Source organism: Vidua macroura, chromosome 2 (assembly GCF_024509145.1).
Source record: "Vidua macroura isolate BioBank_ID:100142 chromosome 2, ASM2450914v1, whole genome shotgun sequence".
NCBI classification, from domain to species: Eukaryota; Metazoa; Chordata; class Aves; order Passeriformes; family Viduidae; genus Vidua; species Vidua macroura.
Window position 1 is genome coordinate 56662796 of NC_071572.1, and position 26411 is coordinate 56689206.

The 26411-nt window shown below is 39.4% G+C and overlaps 1 protein-coding gene across 3 annotated transcripts in view; it reads right to left on the minus strand.

The window, feature by feature from the left end:
* TDRD3 (tudor domain containing 3) overlaps positions 1-26081 on the minus strand; it is a 90503-nt gene extending 64422 nt beyond the window's left edge. The window contains exons 1-2 of one of the 3 annotated variants that reach the window (XM_053969982.1): positions 25901-26081; positions 18407-18436 (exon numbers count right to left, since the gene is read on the minus strand). In XM_053969982.1, the coding sequence (XP_053825957.1) occupies positions 18407-18436; positions 25901-25941 (71 nt within the window). In that variant the 5' untranslated portion in view covers positions 25942-26081. The remainder of the gene's footprint in view (positions 1-18406; positions 18437-25900) is intronic. The other 2 variants (XM_053969981.1, XM_053969983.1) reach the window with 2 other exon arrangements.
* Positions 26082-26411: the final 330 nt, after the last annotated feature.

Genomic DNA, 26411 nt, shown 5'->3' on the forward strand with positions numbered 1-26411 from the left:
AGTCTGTTCTTGTTGTGGGATGGCAGCCAAGTAGCTGCTGGCAGCATCTTACAGCAAAATTTTTGCTATGACTAATTCAGGTGACTGTACCAGTACAATAGAGAAGAATGAATATATCTTTCCTAGAGAAAGAAAAAGGAAACTGTCTATCTGTAGTAGTGAAATTCAGGGCAAAGATTATCTGGAACCTCTCAGTGGCAGTCACAATCCTTTCTATAGAGACATAGTATGCTTTTGCCATCAAAAGAGCAGCTTGCAGGTAGTTCAAGCAGCTACAACCACCTTTAGCTACAAAAGGTAAATCCATTCCTTTCCTTCATTGAACAAAGCAACATATTTCTGCAATAAAAATACTTTAGCTTGTACAAACAGCAAGCTCGTTAGGCAATTCAGCACCATTTCCCCAATCCTAGATCCTGCAAACTTCCAGGAGGTGCCTGCTTTTTAACTGGAAGTACAGGGGCTTCACAACCTTCTTAAATACATTTGTCAATATTTTTAATCAAGATTTATGAAATATGCTGGTTCTAACCCACCCTGCTCAACCCATGAAAAAAAATGCTCACTTGTTAGTCCAAGCTATGTTAGAGCAAAGGTCTGTTTCAATTCTCATCCTACTAAAACAGCAAGGGTATAAACTAAACGCAAATTCATTTTCAGCATATCTCAACAGCTTTGCATTGCTGGAGATATGCAGCTGTATACTAATATTCATCTCCTTCTGCTAAGTAGAAAATAACATCATGCAAAGCAGAGTATCCCAATTTTACCCACAGATGCAGCATTCATGAAGATTTATCAATCCATAAAGCCAAGACACACTAAGCATAGAAGAAGTAGTCACATCTGAGAGGCTCAACATATTGAGAAAAACTTCCTAGACAAAACTAAGCTAGTGTTGGGGAAGATGAAATAGGAAAGCCCTATAAATATGATGGCCTGGCAAAAGAGTCAGAAAATACAGATATTGAGATGAGAACAAGATTTGAAATACTAAACCTTAATTACTGAGCATCTCGAAAACAGTAATACAGCCAAGCTGAAAGCAATCCCCCCTTCTGATTAAACAATACCCTTTACCTACAGAGAGATCCAAAGGTCAAATGGAATGTTCTGTCTCACCCCCCAATGTATGGTTCTTCCCACACCTGTAACCCTCCCCTGAAGTATCAGGTATCTGTAACCCCATTGGCCCAAGTCCTGTCCCAGCCCACCCTGAAGCCCCCTGATAAGGTATGGCCAAGGGACTGGACGCTCTCTTGGACCTTCCTCTTGGGACGCTCACCTGGAACCCTCTCTCTCTCTCTCCCCGCTCTCCCTGGGCCTGCCACAAGTTGCGGTTAGCAACTCCAAGCAGGGCCCTTCACCCCTTATAATAAACCACATGTTCTAAAGACCTCGCTTCAGAGATCCTTCATCACCATCCATCCAAACCGTCCTGGAGCCCAGCAGTCCCTGCAAGCTAGTACATCAGAAAAGGAATTCAAACAATAAATAAGCAAAACTCCCAGACACCAAGAAAAACATTTTTCATAAATCAAACAATACACCTTAAAAATCCCAGTCACGATCTTCAAGGAAAGAGTGTCCCTGCTTCCACCTCTTCCTCCCTTTGCCTACTGGATGTTAAATTCCCTTTCCTGACACCTCTCACTCCCCCACCCAAGATCTTAAGTTTAAAAGTTTAGCTGCTGATCGAGAATTACTGCATCTTTGTTGATGTGCATCTACCTTAGAGAGCTGTTTCTGTCACACATTCTCACTCCTCTCTCTGGAGTGAGAATGCTCAGTCAGAGAGCATTTGCTCTAGCAGAGTCATTTCCCCCCCTACTTAACTGATGAATGCTGGTGCTGCCACTGTCACCGATGGGCTCGGCCTTGGCCAGCAGTAGGTGTGTCCTGGAGCCAGCTGACATTGGCTCTATGCACATGGGGGAAGCTTCTGGCAGCTTCTTACAGAAGCCACCCCTGTAGCCTCTTGCTACCAAAACCTTGCCATACAAACCCAATAAGCAAGCCATCATGCTTAAAGTCTAAACACAACAGAATGCTAACATGCTTTTTATGAATGAAAAGAGCCTATGTTTGTAAAAAATGTTGTTTTCTTTGTATAAATAGCTGTAGTTTTCAAAGTTTTCTACTTTAAAAATAAATTTATTTACCAGCTCATCATAATCAACAAATTGTGCAAAAAATTGCAGTTTAGATTGAAGATTTTAGCTTCCCCAGGGAACAGGTGTATTCAGAAATTACAGAAACATGCCAAAAATTAAGGTACTCCAGAAACAAGGACCTTGAAATCTTCATGTGCTCAAGTTAAAGAGCTGTCTGTGGGGGTACCTAGTAGTAGCATGTGAATCACCAGCTTCCAGCAGGCCAGGGTGCAGTGTGACACCTGGCAGCCCCCAGCCTCATCCAGCATTAGGCACCTGCCAGTCAGGTAGCACGGCAGAGCCTTCGCACTGGCAGGACCTGGCACTTGGCTCACATGGGCATGTTGCCCGTTCCACTCACAATGGAAAAGCAAAGCCCCTGACACAGCTGCCATCCATAAAGAGCGATAACAACATCTCTGCCTCACAAAAGTACTGCAGGGAAAATTGAATTTGTGGTGAGAAGCATTCAGAGACAAAAAGTGGGGTTTTTATGAATTAATTTGGAGTCTTTTTAATCAACTAAATTAAATCAACTAATCAACTAAATATTTGAAGCAACATAGTTGTTATAACTTGCATTCAAAAATACCACAAAAATCATGTACTGCAAAGATCACATACACAAAACCACAGTCCTTAGTCTGTTACCTTCCTCCACATCCTCCAAGGAAATGCCACACAGAAAAGCACATTTATTTTATATACAGTGATATACTGCATTTGATGCTATAATTAAAAACATAATTAAAAAGGAAAAACCATTAATATTGTCCACTACGGTAAAAAAAAATAAATCACTAGACTGTATCATATATCCATCTTAACTATGGCTCACCAACCTAGAAAACAAATACTACTTTAAAAATGGCTCAGATGAAAAGGAACATTTTATGAACTACCACTGCCCCTCTGAACTGAGCCTGCAGAACCAAAGGTGAAGCAAATAACAGGAACTCATCCAAAACTCCAGAGCTTCAAATGCACAAAGAGAGGCCTTACACTCCAAAAACAAATAAAAATTTATAGAATAATTTCAATTGGAACAGACTTTTAAGATCATCGAGTCCACCTATTAACAAAACATTGCTAAGTCCACTACTAAAACATATCCCTGAGTACCACATCTACGCATCTTTTAAAAACCTCCAGGGATGGAGACTCAACCTCTTTCCTGGGCAGCCTACTCCAAGTCTTAATCACCCTTTCTGTGAAGAAATTTTTCCTAATATCCTAAACCTCCCCTGGGAACAAACTGAGGTTTTTCCTCTTGTCCTACAACTCATTACCTGGGAGAAGAGATTGACCCCGCACACTGCTACAACTTCAGGAAGTTGTAGAGAGCAATGAGGTGTTCCCTGAGCCTCCTCTCCAAGCTGAACAACCCCAGCTCTCTCAGCCACTCTTATGACTTTTAGCCCAGATCCTTCACCAGACTCATTCCTCCTCTTTGGACATCTCCAACGTGTATACATAAATACGTAAACATAAAAAAATTACATATAGAGAAAAATAAAACCTACACAGTTAAAAACAGGAAAAAACAATCTGCAACTAACCAGTGCAATCTGAACAGTTCTCATGAGATTCAGTGACCCTCACTGCAGAGGGCAGGCTGGATATTTGAATCGGAATGAGTCACTGCCCCATTTGCAATCAACACAGCAATTTATCTTTCTTATCTTGGACACCTAACTTAGAAAGAGATGAATGGCCTTCTGGAGGCAATTATTTCTGTAAATTTAGTGGAGATGTAAGAGTAACCAGCTCAACACAGGCATCTAAATTTTAGGCAATTAAATTTGGACAGAGAATTAAACTCATGTCTACTGTTGGACCATAACTCCAAGACTACACATTCCTGACAATAGGCATCAAGACAATAGCACAAGTGCTACATTTTTAAATGCACAGGCTAATATTTACCTACTGTTTGAATGCAACTGCAAGAAGAGCTTTCAGTACTGTCAGAATAGATAAAGCTTCTGCAAAATAGGTAGAATCATAATATTAGGGAAAATGAAATTCTGTCCTTATAAACAGCAATTAAAAATACATATAGACACATTCAAATGCTGCTGAGAGTCCTAAGAAATCTCCTAGTTTCCTGAATATCAAAGAAAAAGTTCTTCTTAGGAGGAACTAAACTTGTGCTTCCTCCTCTTTCCTCTAACAGAAAGACAGAAACAGCTACTACAGTCAGTCTTGTAGAGGACTTGCCCAAGAAGTTAACCCATCATTTTACCACCCTTCACCAATATCTGAATTTCTTGACTCAGGAATATGACAGAAATTGATCTGGATGATTTCAGGGAAAACACTGAATTCCAATTCTGAATTACTTTTATACCTAGAGCACCAGTGGATGCCATAGATTCCAGAAACATGCAGAAGGAAGAAAGTGTACATCGGGATGACTGAATGATGTCCTTCTGGGAGTCACCATCTCCGAGCACATGCAGCACAACAGCCAACAGCACAGCTATAGCCATAAACTGCTTGTACAGTCCAGTGTAGAATATTTTTACATCAAAAAGTAAATGACTACCTCACCATTAAAAGAAACCCCTGGCAAGCAAATAATGCATGTAACTGTGAAACTCTGAAAGTCTGCAAATTCAGGTGTCTGCTTTAAAAAAATTTGCTTTAAATTTCTTAATTTAACAGACACCCCCATAACCTTCTTCTATTTTGCGTGACTCAAACTTGCGACAAATGGTATGCAGACAGTTCACAGTATTCCCACCCTTTCATTTCTTTACCTTCCCTATCTGGTGGAAAACAGTCTCTTCTCAGACACTGTCTGAAAATGAAGACAGCGTCAGCGAACTGTTACAGAGATACTCAGTAACAAGTAGAGGCAGACAAAGCACCTCACTGTGTGTGATCAGGCAAAGCACCTTGACATCTGGTTTACCATTTTTCTCTTCTGGCAACACCAAACTGAGCACTGCAGTTGACACACTTGAGGGACAGGATGCCATCCAGAGGGACAAGCTCAAGAAAATAGCCTGTGGGAACCTCATGAGGTTCAACAAAGCCTAGTGCATGGTCCTGCACCTGGGTTGGAGCAACTCCCAATATCAATTCAGGCTGAGGGATGAAGGGATTGAGAGCAGCCCTGCTGAGAAGGACTTGGGGGTGCTGCTGGATGAAAAGCTGGACATGAGTTGGCAACATATGCTCAGAGCCCAGAAAGCCAATGGTATCCCAAGCTACATCAAATGAAGCAGGACCAGCAGGCTGAAAGAGGTCTGTTGAAAGAGGTGACTCTGCTCTGCTGAGACCCCACCTGGAGTATTGCATCCAGCTATAGGGTCCCAAGCACTGGAAGGACGTGGACCTGCTGGAGCAATTGCAGAGGAGGGACACAAAAATGATCAGAGGGATGGAACCTCATCTGAGGAAAGGCTGAGAGAGCTGGAGCTGTTCAGAATGGAGAAGGGTGACGTTACTGCAGCCTTTAAATACGTGAAAGGGTTATAAAAAGGATGGGGACAAGCTTCTAAGCAGGCCCTATTGTGATAGGACAAGGGGTAATGGTGAGATTACAACTAGATATAAGGAAGCAAATTTTTTATGATGAGGGTGAGGAAACAGTAGAACAGATTGCTGAGAGAGGTGGTAGATGCCCCATCCCTGGAAACATACAAGGTCATGAATGAGGCTCTGAGCAATCTGATCTAGTTGAAATTGTCGTTGCCTATGGCAGGGGGGCTGGACTAGATGTCCTTTAAACGTCCATTCTGACCCATACTATTCAATTATTTTATTAACAGCATGAAGTCAGCTATGCATGCTACAAAATTTGTTCATGACCTTAAAGCCTCGTAAATATTTGTCATACACCAGAGCTCTTAAATTCACACTGAACACAGGAAAACACTTCTAATATAATTCACAAAGAGATTCAACAAAAGGCACCCCACTCCCTCCTCTCTATATTGCACTGACAAACTGTGAATGCCTAACTAAACAACTCAGTAAGGGCTTCTGTATTGCTGTACACCTAGCCTATGCTTACCCTTTATGGCCAACTATTTATTTTGTCTTTACTGATTTAAGGCTCTAGACATTGTCTGCTCTTCATTCAAGACAGCAAATAAAATTTTTAAAAATGCTTCTCATGAGACTATTTTCACATCCCTCTCCACAAACATAATTTGCTATCTTTTCTTTGATATTACTCATAACTCTTTGAAAGATCAAGTCACTGCCTACACTTTGGCAAGACTATTACTCTGCTTTCTAGTGAGAAGTTAAGAGAAGTTAATGGTTTGACAACAAAAAATTTGGCTTTCATGCAGACTGGTCAAATAGCCATGAGTCACAGTGCTGATCTCATAAAGTTGCTTTGCCCATACAAATTTGATCAGAGAGCTCCCTCTTTACTCACAGACTTCTTCCTCAACCAGGCACCATCGGTTGTTCACCTGTCTTTGCTATACATTTTGCCTATCTGCACATACACCTGTATCTCCTCTGAGGTTTGGTTAATGGGTAGACGTAATTCCTAATCTCTGTGCTAACAACTTCAATTACAAAATTTACTGTGAAGAGTCCCACCTCACAAAACTGCACGATAGCACACATCCAAGTATTCTTGACATGAAATACATTCATACATTCTGCTTCTAATTCTGAAAATTGTAATGGGTCTGAATTAAGTCATCTCCAGCTCCATCTTCTATAGGCAAATGGCAATATATCATCAAAACTTACAAAACTAACTACAAGTGTATTCATAGCTCCACCTATTTTATCAGTGAGGTGAAATGGGGTAATTTGTGAGCAAGCCTTGGGATATAGAGCGGTGTTCTACAGGCATTAAGGCTTGAGATGTTTACCTGCAGCCATTAGCAGCATTTACACACTCCAACTTTCCCTTGACCAAAAACGTCTCTTTAAATTCCTCATACAACTGAAAACTGCAAACTTTGGTACACAGAAATGCAAAGGACACTGATAAAAAATAGTGTTAAAGGAGAAATAAGAATGAAGAACAAAGGTAGAAGAAATAAAAATAAGTAAACTTGTCTCTGCTTTTTTTTAACATTACTTCAACTAAGATAATTCATTTTTCTGCACTCTGATGTCTTTTCAGCAGAGTTCAGAAAGGATATGCAGAAAAAATGGAGCAACATGAGGCATGTCTTTATTGAACAGGTAACTAGTACGACAGCCATTTTGTCAGATAACTAGCTGCTTTTTTTATAATGCTTTTCCTTTTTTTGCTTTAGGGTTATTTGACTGGATGTAATATGTTAGCAAATGTAAAAACATTCTAAAAGAAGAGTCATGTTCTTGTTATCTGTTCAGCATACTGCTGATTAACTGAAAGTTCTAATTACCAGCATTTCTGCCATCCTTCATTAATACACACCTGCCCCTGCTCAACTACTTCAGGTTCTGTTTTCCTTACAAGTTTTACAGATAGTTAAATTCCAGTCTACTTCCATCTGAAGTATTAAGAGCTAAACACCTTAGTACACACCTGCTCTTGATTTCTAACAGCTGAGGGAGGTGTTAGAAGGCAAAAGTAACACATCAGAATAAACAGAGAAGTTAAATTTACAACTGCTGCATTCTGATTTCCAGAGAGAATAGAACACAGCTAACTTGGAGTTAGGACAAGTTATGGTGCCTCATCAACAGAGTTAGGGAGAACTAAAATTTTAAAAATAATGCTCAGGACCATAATCTTCCTTATTTTGAATAAATCAAGATACGTTCAGCTGTATCTATGAAGACAGTTCCCTTCAAAAATTATCCTCTCCTGTTCTGAAGAATATTTATCTGCCAATAACCATATATGTTTTATAAAATAAATCATAAGAGAACATCATCCCTCTCAGCTAGTTTCATTTTGGATAAATTCTGATAAAATCTTCCCTGCACCTGCTGAAATTTTATCTACCTCAGTATTTCAAGAAATGGTCACTTTCAACCCGTCTTAAATGAATAGCTTAGCTTCTGCATCTGAAAGCATGAAGGGATTAAAAAACATTTTACCACCACTGCACGTTGTCCTAGCAGAGAATAACTACAATGGATAATTGTAACACCAAATATCATTGTGCACAAAAATTAGAATTCATCTTACAGCACTGCATAAACATAGCATCTCCCCACAATTTCAAGGCTAGGTATTTGACCCTTTGTCACTTCCTTCTGTTGAACTTGCTCTAAATGCTAAAATACACACAAAGGGAAAAAAAAAAAAACATCAAACAAACCCACAGACTGACTCACTAAGCCTAAGGGGTAATTTGCCTGAGATCCTGAGGCAACTCTGAAGAAAGTTTGATTACAGACAAATTGGGGAATGGCATCAAAGAGGAATGACTATTCACAACAGTGTGTATTACAGATTCACAAAGCACAGGAGGCAGAATACATGTCTCAAATCCCCAGGGCCTGAGCTGGTATCCATTTTACCTAGACTGAAACACTCCAGCTGCTAAACTAACGAGCATAAGGCAGAGATAGGCACTTTTGCCAAATTTCTCTCCCCTCCTTTTGTATTCAGTATTTGGAAAAAGCAAACACTTCAAAGATTAAACAGATAAACTGTTTCACATGAAGTCTAGTTTATTCATTTTTGTCTTAGTGACCAAATCCAAAAGTTTTTTAAATGCAGTTCAATTAGTCTTAGAAAAACAATTATTATATATTTTGCAGTTTGTCCAGCAGCCATGTCACACAGATGAATTCTAATCACACAAGCCAAATTTAGCCCAATTTAGCCAAAGAAACAGAGGTCTCAAAGACATCTAAGTTTCCCCTAAGTTTCCCAGAAATCAGCTGCCTGATAGGAGCAAGAAATACAAATTAGCAGTTGCATTGTGGAAAAAGGAAACAGAACTTGGCTGTCATCCATCTCCAGCAGGAGCAATCAACTGGTCAATTGAAGCACTCGCCTAGTTCCAAACCAGCCATAACACAGACTGGTGCTTGCCAAATGCAGAGGGACGTGAGAGGAAGCCAAATGTGTTCTGGGGTAGGACAGGCCACATGAAGCAAATGAAGGCATGACAGTACACAGGTGCTGGGGAGTACCAAGGGCAGTGCAGCAGCCCCACCACAGAAGTCAAAGGGGAAAGTTTGCAATAATTAGTTTAAGTATTAGGAGCTTGAAGACAACCACACTTTCAGATTTCCATAGCTCTGAAAAGCTTATTTTAAACTTGTTTTTAATTTTATCAAGGGAGCTAAGTAATCATATGATGCTATGACTCAAAACTGGACTATTTACTTTCTTTAATACACGGGTTAAAAAGTTTATGCTCTAATATTGTGATTAAGAAATAATGAAATCAAGTCAGTGCCACAACATTTAGAAAGCAATATTAGGCTAAAAAGTACATAGTGAAATATACATCTGCATCCTGTAGAAAAATGGGAGCAGGCAGGCAAGTAAGAACCAGCAGAGATATCTCAAGCAATATCCACCTCTCATCTGAGAAGTAGGAACTGGTGACACCCTCCGTCTGTCAAATAATAAAACAGGTATATCATCTTCACAGAGAGATGGCATGGCAACACTAAACTTTTTCATTTTGCATAGGAACATACCACATCCAGTCACCACTTCTCACAGAATTGTGTAAGCCAAGTTGTACCTCTTGTAACTGCAAATGACTTACAGCCAACTCTTCTATTCCAAAATCACAAGTACATGACAGGCTAAAAGGCACCATGCAAAGGCCACGCACTTGCAATTTTGAAACTTTCATGTCATTTACAATGCACGATATTTAGTTTAATAAGCTGGTAATTAACTTTTTTGAGGGCTAGGAAATTGAATAATACTGAAACTGCATCACATCATATTTTCTCAGTCATGTGGTACTCTCCTCTGTAATGACAGAGATGGAATATGTATCTCCCTTCATCTTCTTCTTTCTCCTTTTCCTCATCTGCTTTTCCTAAACTCTCCCTCCTGTCTGCCCTTCTCTACTCAACAGTAACAAAGGAGATCAAAAATACATAACACTTTTTCTGAAGATTAACTAGAAAGACCAGGTTTTTTCACGACGAAAAAGACCAAAGAGGGTATTTAACATATCCATATAGTTGAAAGTGACATTAAGGAGATAAAAAGGGATTGGCTACTCACCATCCCTAAGTTAGCAGGTGGGAAATTGAGCGAACTTAGGAAAAGGGTGCTTCATACAGCATATGAAGGTGTTATTCACTATTCAGTGGCTGCTAAAATTTAACATGGGTTGAAGAAAGCACTGCACAGATCCATGCAAAAGAAGTTAATCAAAAGTCTACTAGAAAGAAAACATCTAGCTGAGGAAATCACTGAAAAAAACCCAACAGTTAAAAGCTGGGGAAACACTCTGAGACATCATCTATGCATATTGGTCACACCCTCAGGCTTCTCTACAAACATAAGTTATTGCACTTGATTAGAGACAGTTCTGGGACAGAAACTTTGATTGACACAGTAAGGACAGCTGAAGATCATCCCCCATAAAGACTAAATAAGGAAAGATGTGCATGAACAGAATGATTTAAGCTTCCTGGACCTGTAGTCCAGGAAAGTCCTGGAAAGTCAACTCAAAATACTACTTTCACTTAAAATTAAAAGCTCTTTTGTGCTGGTCTCCACACACTCCAGTTCAGAAATTAGAGAAATCAGAAGTTTATGAAGCAGCCAGACCAAAAAAAGTCATTCTAGCAATGGTTATTATAGAGAACTTATTTTCCATGTAATACATGTTCTATAATGAAGAAGTACATTGCTTTTTTTTTTTTCCTACACATCAGCATAGCTTGTGCTGGCATAAGCATGTCAAAATTTTATTAACATGACCACATTAAAGTTTAAAATAAATGCACAGCTTTTCATAAAAAAAAAAAGTAACATAAATAATTTTTTTGGGGGTGGGGGGACAGTGTAGAGGATGACATACTAGTAAAAACTGAACAATGCAAGATGCACCACCATAGCAATTCCTTGTTCTAAGGAACATCGCAGAGCTCAACCATAAGAGCCAAGCCATACTCCTCCTTCCAACTACTGAGACTAGGAAGTAGCTGAACAGAAAGCAGCTCTGTGGGTTCATGGTGTAGAACAATTTGAACACAAACTAGTGTCACCGTACGGTGGTAAAGCCTAAGGACATGCTGGGCTGCAACAGCAAGACTCTAGTCAGCAAATCAAAAAATGTCATTATTTCTCTCCCCGTAGCACAAAGCCATGTCTAATGTATTGTGTCCAGTTTCAGGGCTCCCCATTATTAGAGAACATCCCCAAGCTGAAGACAGGCCACTGAGGTGTTCTGGGGACTGCAGCCCATGTTCATAGGAGGAGACACTGAGAGCATCATTGCTCATTGCAGAGAAGAGCAGACCAGAGAAAGAAGTTGGCACCCTTCCCATCATCTGAACATGGCTTAAGGAGACAAAGCCAATTCTGAGTGCTGTGAAGTGAAATGAGAAAGTGCAAGAAATATGGGCTGAAACCTGGGAAATCTCAAATGGACATAGAGAAAAAAATTTTCCCAAAGAGTGGCTAAGCACTAGAGCAGGCCACCTTACAGATATTCAAAGCTCAACTAGACAAGACCTTGAGCAAGGTGACCTAGCTTAAGTTAGCCCTGTCTGAGCAAGGGCTGGGACTAGGTTTGCTGGGACTAGGTTTGCCTCTTCAGAATCTGGCCAAGTAAACTTTTTTCTTTTAATTATATATTGAGCAAAAAAAGCAAAACCTGGCATCTTTATAATAATTAATTTCCAAAAATACTTTCTCAGAGGAACCTTTTCTACATTTTTTTCCAGCAAGAATACTTAAAAGCTGGCTTATTGAGACCGTAATATGTAACATAATATTCTCACATATAAATAACAAAAGGCTCAATCTTTAGTAGATCAAGTATAAATTTGATCATTTTTAATCACCTTATTTAGCTTATCAACTGTACTCATGAAGGAGGCTATTAGTATTTCTCAATTCAAGCTGTAAAATCTTACTTTATTACTACACAAAAGCAACACTGAACTATCAAACTACAAAATGAAACTTGGAAACATTATTAATTGCTATTTTGTTATCAAAGCATATCTTCCATACCAGTGTCAAAGACCTGGACTACTTCTCCTTCAAGACATTTCACATTAATTTCAGAAATAATAAAAGCTTAACATGTCCAGTGTTTGCTGACTCAAAAAGGAAGATGCTAAGAAAATACCTTCAGTTGTATTTGAAACATTTAAAACAGAATTTTATGATCAACACAAAGATGCCAAGAATAGCTGCTATAGTGGGTACTGCTCTTAGAGAATCAATTCAAGTGATTTAACTAAAAAAACCTAAGCTTTCTAAGACACTCAAGGCACATCCTTCCCTCCTACATATCAAAACTGGCACAAACAAAAAAAAAGTTACAATCTGCTTAGAAGAAAGGGATGAAAGATGAGGATCACTACTGAAACAATGAAGTACATTAAAACTGAAATGCCAGGCAGAAAGTAATTTCTTTTACAGCTGTAGTCATCAATGCTTAAAACACACACATCCCTATTACTACTACTGCATAATTTTAACTCAGTACAGAAATTTTTTTCTGGATACAGAGCAGTATTTTCAACACTGCAAAAGTGTCTTACTTTTATTCTACTTTGTGCTAAATTAACCATTTCTACAGACCCTTAAAACTAGATTTACAGCATATTTATAACATATGACTCAAAAGTACACTCACTCCCTGCATTTGTTTTTTTGCCTTGTTTGGGGTGAAATTGCAAAATTTAGAGGTGTGACCACTGTACCAGGTACTTGGCTGTACCATCCCACACACCCTACTACCACCCATAGCTACCCAAACCCAGAGGCAAATGTCTATGTCATATTCTTAAATAGTTGTTTCAACCTGAAACACATTAAGGAGACACAGCAATAGGAACATGCTGGCTCAAATATGCCGAGGATACTAGAAGTTCCTCCAGAGCTACTGCAATTAGCTTGGAGGAGAGGGGGGAAGATGGAGGAGTGTCTCCCCTGCAGCCAAGACTGAGGAGGAAAGGGGCACAGTGCAATTATTCCTGGTTCCCGTAGATGGCTCCCGAAGCTCGGAGATGCTGGCAGTGCGAGCACAAGCACTACAGCAGGCTCACAACCACGATGTTACCGGGAGCCAGTGCTACAAAATTCAGTACAATGAAAACCTCAACCCAGCCACCAGAGGTGATCAACAGCACAGTATTCTTACTTAAACAACATATAGACGCTTATACATATATACACTTAGTCATTTAAAGCAAGTATTGTTGATATACAACACAGCTCTACACGCACAAATCAATACCAAGGGTAGATGAAGATGAAATATTAGAAAGAATATTTTACTGTGATGAGGCACTGGAAGAGATTGTGCAGAAAACACTTGCATTGCAAGTGTTCAAGGCCAGGCTGGATGTGGTTTTGAGTGATCCAATCTAGAGTCTAGTGGAATGTGTCCCTGCCCGTGGGAAGGGGGTTGGATGGAAGCAGGTAACCATTAAAGTCCCTTCCAACCCAAGCCATTCTATAACTTTACAATTACAACAATTTTGTTTCAACATGCTCCAATCAGATCTTCCACTATTTCAAACCCTTATGTCCCATCCTGGGTGCCAAAAAAGGAGTGTCATGATTTAACCAGCAGGTAGCTAAACACAACACAGCTACTCGCTCATTCCTTCATCCACAGTGGAATGGGGAAAAGAGCTGGAGAAAAAAAAATAGTAAAATTTATGGGTTGAAATAAAGATAGATTAATAGGACACAAAATGAAGAAAAATAATAAAAATTATATTCTTAATTAATATATACATAAGTGAAGCACAATGCAGTTGTTCACCACTTATAGGCCAAGGCCCAGCCAGTTCCCAAGCAGCAGACCCTGATCAGCTTTCCCCATAGTACATGCATTGACTATCATGCCATATGGTATGGAATATCCCTTGGAATAACTGGGGTTAGGTATCCTGGCTGTGTCCCATCCAGCTCCTTGTGACCACCAGCCTCCTTGCATAGGGTGGAGTGAGAAGCTGAAAAGTCCTTGACAATATAAATACTGCTTGGCAACAACTAAAACATCAGCATGTTATCAACAGTATTCTCATCCTAAATGCAAGTACAGGTCTGTAAAAAATGTAAAGGTGATCATCCAAACTACTGCCAAACCAAGTTAAGCATCCATAAGAGCAGTCTAAACATGCTATCAGGAGCATATTTTCCTAACTGGATTCTTTCATTAGAAATGAACTGTATTCTTTCATTACAATGTTTACAGTTATGCCCACAGAGTTGTAATAAAGAAAACATTTTTTCAAAGTTAGTAATAATTTAAAGACCACTTTGCACAAGAGAAAATATGCATTGCCCTTCGCTACTACTGCTATAAATAAAGTGTAAAAAAATCTGCCATGGTAAGACATCAAATTATATTCCTTTTCATACTGTTTACCTAAATGTTATTTGAAGTAACAGGTGAAAATCAGGTGCTGAAGTAGCTCACTATTAAGATTTATTTTCATATTCTTTGATTTAATTAATACTTTCAATTTAGTATTTTGGCACTGCAGGCTCAAGAAGAGAAAGTATTTAAATTAAGGGCTTTAGCATTCGAGATTCATCTAACCTCCCAGCCAGATGATATGTAACCAGAGAAGAACATATGTTCTTTATTCTCCTGCTTTTTTTTGAATGACCCTCTAATTCAAGCTCTCACTTCCTTTCCTTCCCAAGTCAGTCACAGAAACGCTTCATCTGACATAAAATTACTTTCTGTTCTGTCAGTAAGTTGAGGTGGGGGGGAATAACTTTTAAAAGTTATTACTCTTATTAAAAGATAAAAATTATATTATTATTATAAGAATCAAACAACATCGACACACAGTAATTATTATAAACAAGAGAAAAAATACTGCAAGACACTTAAGAGTAGAATCATGCAGTTACAAAGCACTAAGCTCATCTCTAGTACAACAGCATGAGGTAAATATGACCACAGCTAAAGCATAACAGCAATTACTCTTCTAGACTAAATTAAGCTTTTTCCATTTCATCTTGTTATGATCATATGGTGGCATGCTTTTGTTAGGAACTAGAACATAAATTAAGAAAACAGAACAGAGACTAATGTAGTGTTCAGAAAGACATTATCTTTCCTTCTCTTCCCCATTCCCAAATCCAGAGAAAATGACACTGGTAAACTGTCAGCAGCATTCTCCAAGGAAATCTTTTCCATCTCAAAACCACAAATAGAGAATCTTTTTTCCCTATTTCCAAAATCATAAATGAGCATCCACTGCAAATTTCTGCAATAGTTATTTGATCAAGACTGAAAACTCACTGGATTTACAAAATTTAGCTTCAAGCATTTCATATCCTCAAACATAAAAACACCTTCAAGTTCTTGTTTCTTCATTTGCTTATTCCATAGCTATTCTATTTTAGACAATTCTTCAAAATTAAATTCTGAAATGTATGCCAGAAATTTTTCAGACCAAACTCAGAGTGAGAGATTTCTCTGGCCATTAACAAAGAGATTACCACGAACTGTTACTACTATTTAATGACACAAAAATTGATTGAAATAATTTTATGTTACATATTCAAGAACGATTTAACTATTAAACAAACCCAAACCTGTTTATCTTAAAATATTAAGTATAAGCAATGATGCATCCACGTCCTTCACTTACTCTGATTTTCACAGTTACAAACAAATATGATGTTATTCTGTATCAAAAATTGTAGCTAGCACTCAAGTTGCAGAGGTATTTGGCAAGTATTTGCTAAAAGGCAGAATTCCAGGTTGTTTCTTACACTAGCTGAACTGCAATTCTCTAATCTATCAAAACCTACCTGTGTATTACACACAACTGTGTATCATACCTTACTCTGAATTTAAAACCACAACTTTAAATAAGTTTGAAAACCAAGAATCATGACTGTGCTCATTATACATTCTGTTTTCAATGAAAAGCAGCTTGATGGATCATATTTTTACATAAGAATCCTCTCCACATTCCTTAGCAGCTCATTACTTCAACACAAAGTGTGCCTCATTCAGAAATCACTACTCCGAACAGTCAGAACCAGACCCTTGAAAATCACCCACCTTCTCTCGGGCTCCTTCACTGATGTTTTCCCCCCTCGCACTCTTCTCCAAATAACAGTTAAATCAAAAACTTCACACTTGCTACTACTTTCAACTGTATAACAGAAAGTGTGCTAAGATGAAAAATGTAATGTTCATTAGCATTACAATTCTAAAAAGTAGTTTAAAGTTCACCTCTGCTTTGTATTTAAAACTGTCTTGGACACGGCATCACAGTTACAAAAGTAAAAAAAAAAGTATGCACTTGAAAACTCTGAGTAAACTTAACTGCCCTGATGCCTTTTAAAGTCTCCCGCATTCCCACTGTACAATGAACCTAATAGAAATTACAGCTATATCAACCAAAATAAGTGGAAATGTGCTTCCATAATAAATGGTAATTTCCATTTTTATAATTCTAACAAGCAATACCATGAATCAAGATGATCCACCTGTTGAAAGATGTATTTTACCTATTCAGTACACTGCCGTCAATATCAGAGCTAAGTGATTTCATATCCCCATTAAATAGGAGAATAACATTACTAATGCCTTTCATAAGGGTACTGGATAATGCACACTTCTAGCCTGTGATTTAATGCTGTATCCCAATTTACATCTGTAAGTATTTAAACAATAAGATCACACATTGTATTCTACAACAGTAGAAGAATATTACACAGTGAAACTTCAGCAGACTGAAAAAAACAAGTGAACATGAGACTCTAACAACTACTTAACAGAAGATATTTAGTGATAACACAGGCATACTGTTATCTAACAGTAATAGCTGCGATGCAAAAATGTCAAACTTTTCCAGGTAACACACAGAGATGTGCCCAAGATAACCTCACTAACTCTAAACTTTGATAAGATAAGCTTCCAGCAAGCAGCAAGCACTGCTGTTAAACAGCAGATGCTAGAAACAGCCCCTGCAGTCAGAAACTGCTGGACAAGAGCTCTTGCAAGCTTTCTGCTCCTTGAGAAGATTTGCTACTCCATGATTCATAACAGGCCAACAGGCCACAGTAATTTAACATACAAAAGTCATAACACTGTGGAGGGTTTACTTTGCTCATGTAACAAAATTCTTAAAATTCTTTTTTTTCTTTTCTTCTCAGATACAAGCTGTGAACACTTTCTTACTCACATTTTCCCAAGAAAAGGCTGGCAGCCACCCTAAAGTGCTAAGTCGAACACAAATATACTAAGGCTGGGGCCATGCCAAAGACACAGTTGCCATGCCACAGAGAGTATCTTGAAGCTGTCTTAACACACATGGCTTTTTCTCCTCTGGCTTTCTTCAACAGCTTTTTTTTTCAGATATGACACAGCACTAGAAGCTCGAGCTGTTCCTGGAGCACTGGGAGACAAACAAGAAGAAAGAAAAATCCAGTCTTGACCACTGCCCCCAGATAGCACTCCCTCACAAAGAAGTGAGTTCAGCAATCTGTTCCCCAGTAAGCCTTCACTTGCTATCAGTTAATGCCATCACTCTCATTTCCAAAACCTAGGCTACATTTCCCAAACTCAAGGGTTCAAAATGATGCCAATACAAGAACGCCTGTCATGCTTCAATTACTTACCAGTGGTTATTTAAACCACGTTCTTTTTCCTTAAATGTGCAAAGAAACTCAAAGGTTGTACATCAGTCCTAGAGCTGTCCAGGCCTCCTAAAATCTGACACCTCATGACTGTGTATTACATTAACTACATAAAAAGTGATTAGAAACATACATATACTATTCATCCCCTAGAGAGCCTTTTCTTCTTCCTGTCTGCTCTATTAGAATGACATTAAATATACTCCTTTTGCTCTAAAGAAGTAGAAAATGTACTATTCCTGAAAGTATGAACAATATGCATAGCTTGGAGAATCAGTCTTAAATTTATTTTAATCTTATTGCTGTGACAATCACAGAAAAAAATAACTGATGCATAGGATATTTAATATCCAATGTTTCCAAGTGTAATTCTCTCTAACTAAAACTTCAGACTGCTTCTTAGTCCTATGTACTCCTACATTATTATTTACATAAAGCTGTATTTTAACCAGCAGTAACACACAAAATATACACATAGGAAATCCTAATATGTACCACTCTGTTATCAGTATGAATGATAACAGTACCTTACACCAAGATCACCAGCTACCTTCCCACCAGCTTGCTGCTCAAGTACTCACTGGAAGAGATAAAAAAAAAAAAAAATATATCTGTCTCAAGAGTTTTATAACATGATTTCAGAACACAAAGACTTTGCAAAGGTCTTTCTCCTGAGACCCGGTTCATCTGTATGCAACATCTACTCCAAATACCTCAGATTTCCACATTCTAGATGACACAGGCTTTCTGACTAATAATTTAAATTACCAGGAAATGTAAGTTTAAAAGAACCTACTTTTGCTGAAATGATAAAATACTGACCTTCAGAAAATTTTAGACTTCTTAAACACACTGCTGCTTTTATTGAGAAGTTCATGTGCGTTTGCTGGAAAAGGCAAATAATAATCAAGCATGCTGCTAATTCTATCTTTCCCTCAAATCCCTACCAAAATCCATTAACACTACACTGAGAAAAAAAAAATTCTCTGACAGAAGAGGTAAATCAAGCCAGAACAATAAATCTCAATTGTGTAACAAGCTCCACCCCATCACCTTGCTCATGTGATGATATAAACTAGTTTAACAACAGAAAAATTTATAGAAAGTGTTATGAAACTCAGCGGACAGGAGATAATGTGCAGTGTTTTATGAGTTCTTCGAAGACCACCAACACAAAAAGAGGTAGAAGGAAGGAAACTAGAAAGTCACAGAGTCAAACCTATTAAATAACACTTATCCTAACAAAGTATTTGCATCCCATAAAGAAGGCTAAGCCTAAGAATTACAATGCTAAGTGAGTAACTTCTGAAACAAGACTCAATACATTCAAATTCCAAGAACTCTGAAAAGGAGTTTCTATGGGAAACCTACACATTTCCAGGGGATGCATTGATTTGAAAGAATCAATGTGAGACACTTTACCAAGAAAAGTCAGGACACTGAAAAGGCGGGCGTTAAAAAGAGATCTGCAGCAATTTAAAGGTCTTTAACTTCAGATGTACTGCAAGTAGAGTAAGCTTTTTTCTTTCTTCCTTTTTTTTTTCACACTAGCAACAACTTCATTCCAAGTTGCAACAATTCTATTAATCAAGGACATCTTATATTAGTGCTTTAGCTTCCTAGCAGAGAAACCAGCAAGTGAAGTCTGTGTTCCCCAAGACAGTGCATAAATCGATTCAAGATCTCACATAAAAAGATGTAGAGAGAGTCTCTCCCAGCAACTGATGAAATCCAGAAGGGTGAGCTGCAGCAAGGCAGTGGAAATCACAGCTGAGATGGAGTACATAGGGGACTGTCACACTTGCTTTGCCTTTACACTCTGTTTTCAACAGTTCAGTTCATTTCTCTCCAAATCCTCACTCCCTCTTCCCTAATCTCCAATCAAGAGGAGAAAATCCTTTCTTCAGAACTATGGTGTGAGGACACTTACCTAAGAACATAAAAATAAGAACATAAATGGTGTTTTAACTTATGCAATCTAAGGCTGTCTAACACAGTTCCGTTTTTGTCAAGGGTGGCCAGAGACAGATGATCCAGGTCAAGAATGCAAACTACAGCAAATATCTAGACATAAAGTGTCCACAGTAATTCCTGGCTATCAACCATTTTAGAGCTGATAGTCCAACTTCACTGTAGAGTTCAATATTCAGTGCAACTATCCCTACGTGGCTTTGCCTAATTACAATTTTAACTCACTCACACTTTTTCTGTTCCACAATATCATGTGGCAAATAAGTTCCACAATTTAATTACACATTGCTTGACAAGCTACTCTAATTTTCATCAGGTAGCAAGTTTAATTCACCATGTGGCCTAATTCTTGTCCTAAGAAAAACAGCTACTCTTGCTTTCTACTCATCATTTCTTTATTATCTATGGATTTTATAGATCTCTATCATCTGTTCCCCTATGGTTCTGTTTCTCAGCACAGAGTATCTTCCATACCTCTCATCCACTTTTTCAGTATCTATTAAACTCTTGCTGTGCTGGGATGATTACATTAATGCACACTTTTAATGATTTCGACACACCACCGATGAACATAATGACCTAACAATAATTTAATTCTTTGTGAACAATTCCCAACAGCTGTCTGACCACTGTCCTTCTCATGTATGTATATATGTAATAGAAGCAAATTTAGAGCTTATCACTGTGTAGAAAGGTTTGTATTATATTTCCCTGTATGAGCATCATTTGGCATTCACCAGAACCAAACTACACGTGCATGTGAAAGAACTGGCTTTGGAAGAATTTGCTTCAAGTACCCAATTAGTTCAGATTTTACCAATCCCCAAAGATCAACAAACTGCTACAATGCCACAGTACTGTCACTCCTTAAGAAAATTTTTTAATATAACGAACCCTTAATCCTAGCAGAAACCTACTACTAACGTTGTTCCAACAGGAAGCAATCATTTCTCTACCTAGTTTCTCATCTTTTAACCCACAGGATAGCCATTTGTCCTCAGCAAATAAGCTTTGGTCGTGGTCCTTACTCAAAAATTTTACCCACTTTTAAACCAATCTGCTACTGATTTCAGTGAGTGCTTTCCAATTCTAGTGTTGCAGCATTCAGTGAGCAATAGTTGTGTAGGATTTGGTGAGTAAGACATCTACTTTCATTTTATGTCCTGCCTGCAGATTATATAAACCTCACCAAGCTCACCCCCTTCAGTTTTCTCTTCTGCAAACTGTGGTGCTCCAAATGTTAGTCCCCTACCTCCTTCCATCTCCTAATTTTAACCATACTTTTTTTCAACTTTTAATGATAGACCTAATTTGTTTCTTGTAATTGTAACAATTCCAGCTAGTAACAGTTATTTTTCAAACAGCTCTCATCTTCTTTAAAAAGAAGAAAAAAAATAGCATCTGAATTAGTTTCTTGGTGTTGCTTCCATTAACAGAATGCAAAATGCTGGACCTTTTGCACTCCTCCAGAGTGAAAATGACATGAAGAATTCAGGTTCTAACTACCTATTACTGGTGACCCAGCAGGAATGCAAACTGATCAGATCAGCCAGTAAGGGATACACCTGAACAAATAAAAAATGCAATCATGTGGCATTTTGTTTTGTACTGGCATTTTGAGATTTTATGGTACTAACCAAACTTCACAAGATTTTGCACATTACAAAAAAAGTCTCAAGAGTCTCAAAACAGATGCATCTCTCCTGTGAAACATGAGATGTGTATTACGCTTGTGTCTAAGGAAAATCTTGTCTCCTGCCTGAGCTTGCTCAATATGCAGGAACCAATTTCAGCTGTGATTTCCAAAAACATTTTACTGGAATAGCAAAAAAACACGATAGATCATCTTGCAGAATTCTGGAACTGACTACTTTGCCAAATGCCTGCTGTGCTCTTAGAAAGTGGTGTTAGATTCATCCCTTTGAGAACTTCCTTGTGTTTCCAGGCACACACCTACTTTTACTTTAGAGCTTGGATCATATCAGATGATTAGTCCTATAAGAGGATACATGTGAACAAACCAGTCTTAAACCCAGAGTTACCCAGTATGCAGCACATCACTCACTTGCTGAAATACCAAAAATTCAGTTTAAAAAGTCTGTTGTACATCAACTTGATATTTTTCACTTACAAAGAATATACAACCACGATGACATTAATATAAAGGTTTTCTCAGGGACTGTTAAGCAGTATTCTTTTGTTTCCAAACAACTAGTACAATTCCATTTCCTCTTCATCTCTGGGAGTAACTTTTCATAGTCACAACTTTGTTTACATAATCTTCAAAATACATTATGTTTTACAAGACAGTATTTTTTGCCATAGAGTCACTAATTTCTATGGCATCACACAGTGCAATAAAAAAAATCTCCACTAGTTGACAAAGAACTCGCAAGTACATTTAGCTGTACTAAAAAAAATCTTTACTTATCCAGTTTGCACCTCTTGCTTTCCCAGAGAGATCAATCACCAGACCCAAGATCTGTGAACCACAGGCTAAACCTGCTGTAGGCCATGGCATATTTTTCATTTTTGACAATATGTTGGCATTTCTGTGCAATAAATTCCCAAGTCCTGCAAAGTTCTAGGGAACACTGTAGAGGTCTTGGCTTGTCATTTCTCTTTTGAAATGCCACCCAGGGAATTTAACAAAACAAACAAACAAACAAACAAAAAAATACACCACAAAAAAATTCTGCTGCACGCCAATAAGAAGTACTTTACGACTTATTGTTTACATAAGGGGATGTATTCATCAGTTCTTCTGGACTTCACCTCTAGCAATAAAACTGGATTCACTAATTCATGCTCCATTAAGGCCCATATTTTAATAAGAACACTGGAAAACTGGTTCTGAAATTCATTAATGTAACTATAACAATACAAAAAGGTGATTCTGCCACTTGGCCTTCCTCAAGTTTGATAATTAAATAAAAAGTTAATACAGAACTTCTGTTCCAAGATAGAATATCTTTTTCTCTGACACATAATACAAACACCTTATCTCTCCCCTAGCTGGAGCCAATATCTCATTCCAAGGAACAGTGCAGTGCGTAACAAAAAGAACTAGCACCGAAAAATTCAGACTTCCAATGAGAGCTGCAGGGCTCCGTCTTGAGAAAAACTACAATTCTGCACACAAACTACAGGGGCCTTTTACTTATTTTCATAAAACACCACCATCATCACAAAAAGAAAACAAAAAAGTCTCCCAGCTTTACCTGCCACTGTTACATTTACTAGGTAGGGCTACTTTACCTTTCAGAAGCTAACAAAAAATGGAATTGATATGCTGAAGGCAAACATTACAAATTCAGAGACAATTTTATAACAGATTACTCTGACAATACCTGCTTGGGGGAGGGGAATAGATCTATAATTACTGTTTAGTATTAACTACAATTTATTACTGTTCTACTTGAAAAATAACTTTATTTTTCATTCAGAATTATAAAAGGTAAACACTAGTTGCAGAAACTGACATAAACAAGTGTATGCCTTAACTTTCTAATCTTGTAATGTTTAAGAAATTTACAGTAAAATCCAATCAGTACAGGCAGAATTTTACAAACTAGCAGATTTTAAGCTAAGCAAGGACAACCTTTATTTTTTACTTGACATGCCATGCAGTGCTTTTACAGTTCAAGTGGGGACAGATTTTAACACATAAACTCAGTTTTGCTTTTGTACTAGAAAACTTATCATTCTGACATCAGGTGACAGCAACAGTAACCACCAATTTGGTACAAAACATTACTTAATCACCAGTGTAGTCCAACACATAATACTACATTAAACATCACTGAAGGTTCACTCACAGATGTGTTAAATAACTCTAAGATCTAATAATATGAGAAAAATCATAAGTAAGAGCACCAGCAAAGCAGTTAGAAGCATGGATACTCAGGTTACTACTCTTTTTTTAAGTGTATGAACACAGCTAAGCAAAATTTCCAAATCATTATTTATTTTTCCACTCTACCTCACATTCCTCAAAAATATATGTATTCATTCCTCCCCTTTTATACTACCCCTTCCAATGCAACTAGGTCAAGGACGGATAATGAGCCCATTACTTGCCCCTTCAACTTTCAGCCTCTGGCTCCCTCCCTACAGGACTGCAAGAGTAACAACTGTTGACAGCCATTCAGAGTCTATGCCCCCAAGGAGGGCAGCAAAAACTGCAGAGGTTCAGATTGTTTCAGAGGCACCTCATATTTGTACTGCCAAAAACTTGAAAGCCATTAACCAATGGTATGCATTCAGCTGAAAAGGCTCAAGAGTTGAAAACTGAAAAAAATTTGAATAGGCAATAGAAAGCAAGAAAAGCAAACTAAGAAAATAAATCTACTTTTATGGAAAACCTTTGCATTTTTGGACAGGTCTAAGTACAGAAGAGGAGAGGGTCAAGTTTCAAGTCACAGTCCAAAATTCCCGTTAAATAAATGTTATAAAAAGTAGCAGAACTAGTTATTATTATTTCAATTCGGCAATAGCCAGGAGTTACAGGACTGTGCACTCCAGAACCACTTAGAGCAGTATTTTTGGATCTTGATACACTTATCCAAGAAGCATACCAGAGGACACCTAATTACTCTGTTTGGTTACTATTACCACAAAGTAGCAAAAGCTGGCCCAACAAACACAGCATCACCAGGGGCTTAAAGGAGGTGATTATCCCACTGTATTCAGCACTGGTGTGGCCTTACCTGGACTATTGTGCAAAAAACTGGAAAGCTATGTGAAGGTCCTTATATAGCTTACGGAGGTATAAATACTGAGGAGGGCAACAAAGCTGATGGCATGCCCTGTAAGGAGCAGCTGAAGACTTTGGTTTGTCTCGATAGGAGAATAGGAGGCTGAGGGCCAAACCTCTTTGCTCTTTCTACAGCCTCCTGAGTGGGGGAAGTGGAGAGGGAGGTGCTGATCTTTTCTGCCTGGATCCAGTGACCAGATGAACAGGGGTGGTTCAAAGCTGTGTCAGGGAGGGTTCAAATTGGATATAAGGAAGCATTTCTTTACTGAGGGCATAGTCAAACACTGGAAGAGGTTTCCTCAGGTGGCAGTCAAATGTTTAAGAGGCATTTAGCCAGTGTCCTTAATAACATACCAAGATTTGGTCAGCCCTGAATTCATCAAGTGACTCGACTAGATGATCATCATAGGTCCCTTCTAAGTAAATTACCCTATTCTATTCTAAATCACAGGATACCCACTTTAACCTTTTCCATCTTAGACATACAACAAACCACAGTCGAGGACAACCACTAATGTAAACAGTAAAACAAACATCCCCAACATGCCATTGGAAATAACTTTGTGTATGTTGCATTGTGCTTTAGCAGGTAGCACTAAACTTTAGGTTTGTTGAAAGACTTTCCCAGTAGTTATGGAAAAAGTCAGCATTGACTAATAAGTGAATCACTTCAACAAAACAATCAAACAAACAAATGAAAAAGCCCCAAACCAAAACAAAAACTTCCTACAATGCAATCTCACCTCTGGGCTAGCAAATAAGCATGTACAGTAGGTATTTGAAAAGCACAACTCGTTGAAATACGCTGTTCCAAAATGGATATTATGTGCCCAACGATTGGGGCTCTTAAGAAAACGTAAGTACCCGAGTTCAAGCCTCATATGTGGTTCATTTACCCTACCTTAACTCCACTTTTTCATCTTGCCTCCCTTACTGAAGGGGTGCACAGTGCAATTAACAGCCCCAGCAGTACGGGCAGGCGCCAGGGGGCGAGGCCTGTCCCGGGGCAGAGGGGAGGCCGCAGCCGCCGATACCGAGGGACCTCAGGGGTGGCCTCGGGATAGGGGTGCCGGTCCTCCCCGCAGGGGCGGAGGGACGGGCCGGAACTCCTCTCCAGGGCGAGCCAGCGCCAGGCCCCGAGCGCACCGGGGGCGGCACAGGCCCCTGCCCGCCACCGACGGGCTCCCAGCGGAGCTGGGACGGGGACGGCCCCCCGCACCGCACGGCTCAAACAGGGGGCACTGCCCACCCCGCCGCGCTGCTCGGAGTCACCCCCGAGGCGGAGGCGGCGGTGCAGCCGAGCTCGGCCCCACTTACCAGCCCGACTCGGAGAGCGCCGCCCGCGCCCGGTCGGCCATGGCGCCTCCCCCGCCGCTCAGCCGCAGCACTCGGGGCCGGCGGGCGCTGCGGAGGCCCCCGGCACTCGCTCGGAGAGGGAGGAGGAACGCGGGGCCCACTCGTTCCCACGCCCCGCGGGCCTCTCCGGGCGTTCAGGCCGGCCAGGGGGAGGGAGGGAAGGGGAGAGGGAGGGAGCGGAGGGAAGGAAGGGGCGGAGGCGGCGCAGGCAGAGACGAACAAAGCCCGCGACTGGCGGCTGCTTGGAAGCTGCGGCCGCCATGGCGGGGAAGGGAAGGAGTGAGGGCAGCGCAGCGGGGGAACGCCGGCCCCGCTCCTGCGGCTCGGGGCCTGCCGCCGTGTAGTGTCGGGAAGGGTTTGATTAAACGCGTTTCGTCTATGAATAGTATTATTGACAGTAACGTTGTTCTGGAAAAGGCTCTCCTCCGTGCCCTCAAAACGCGTGTTGCGGGTGAGGAGGGATTTTTAGAAG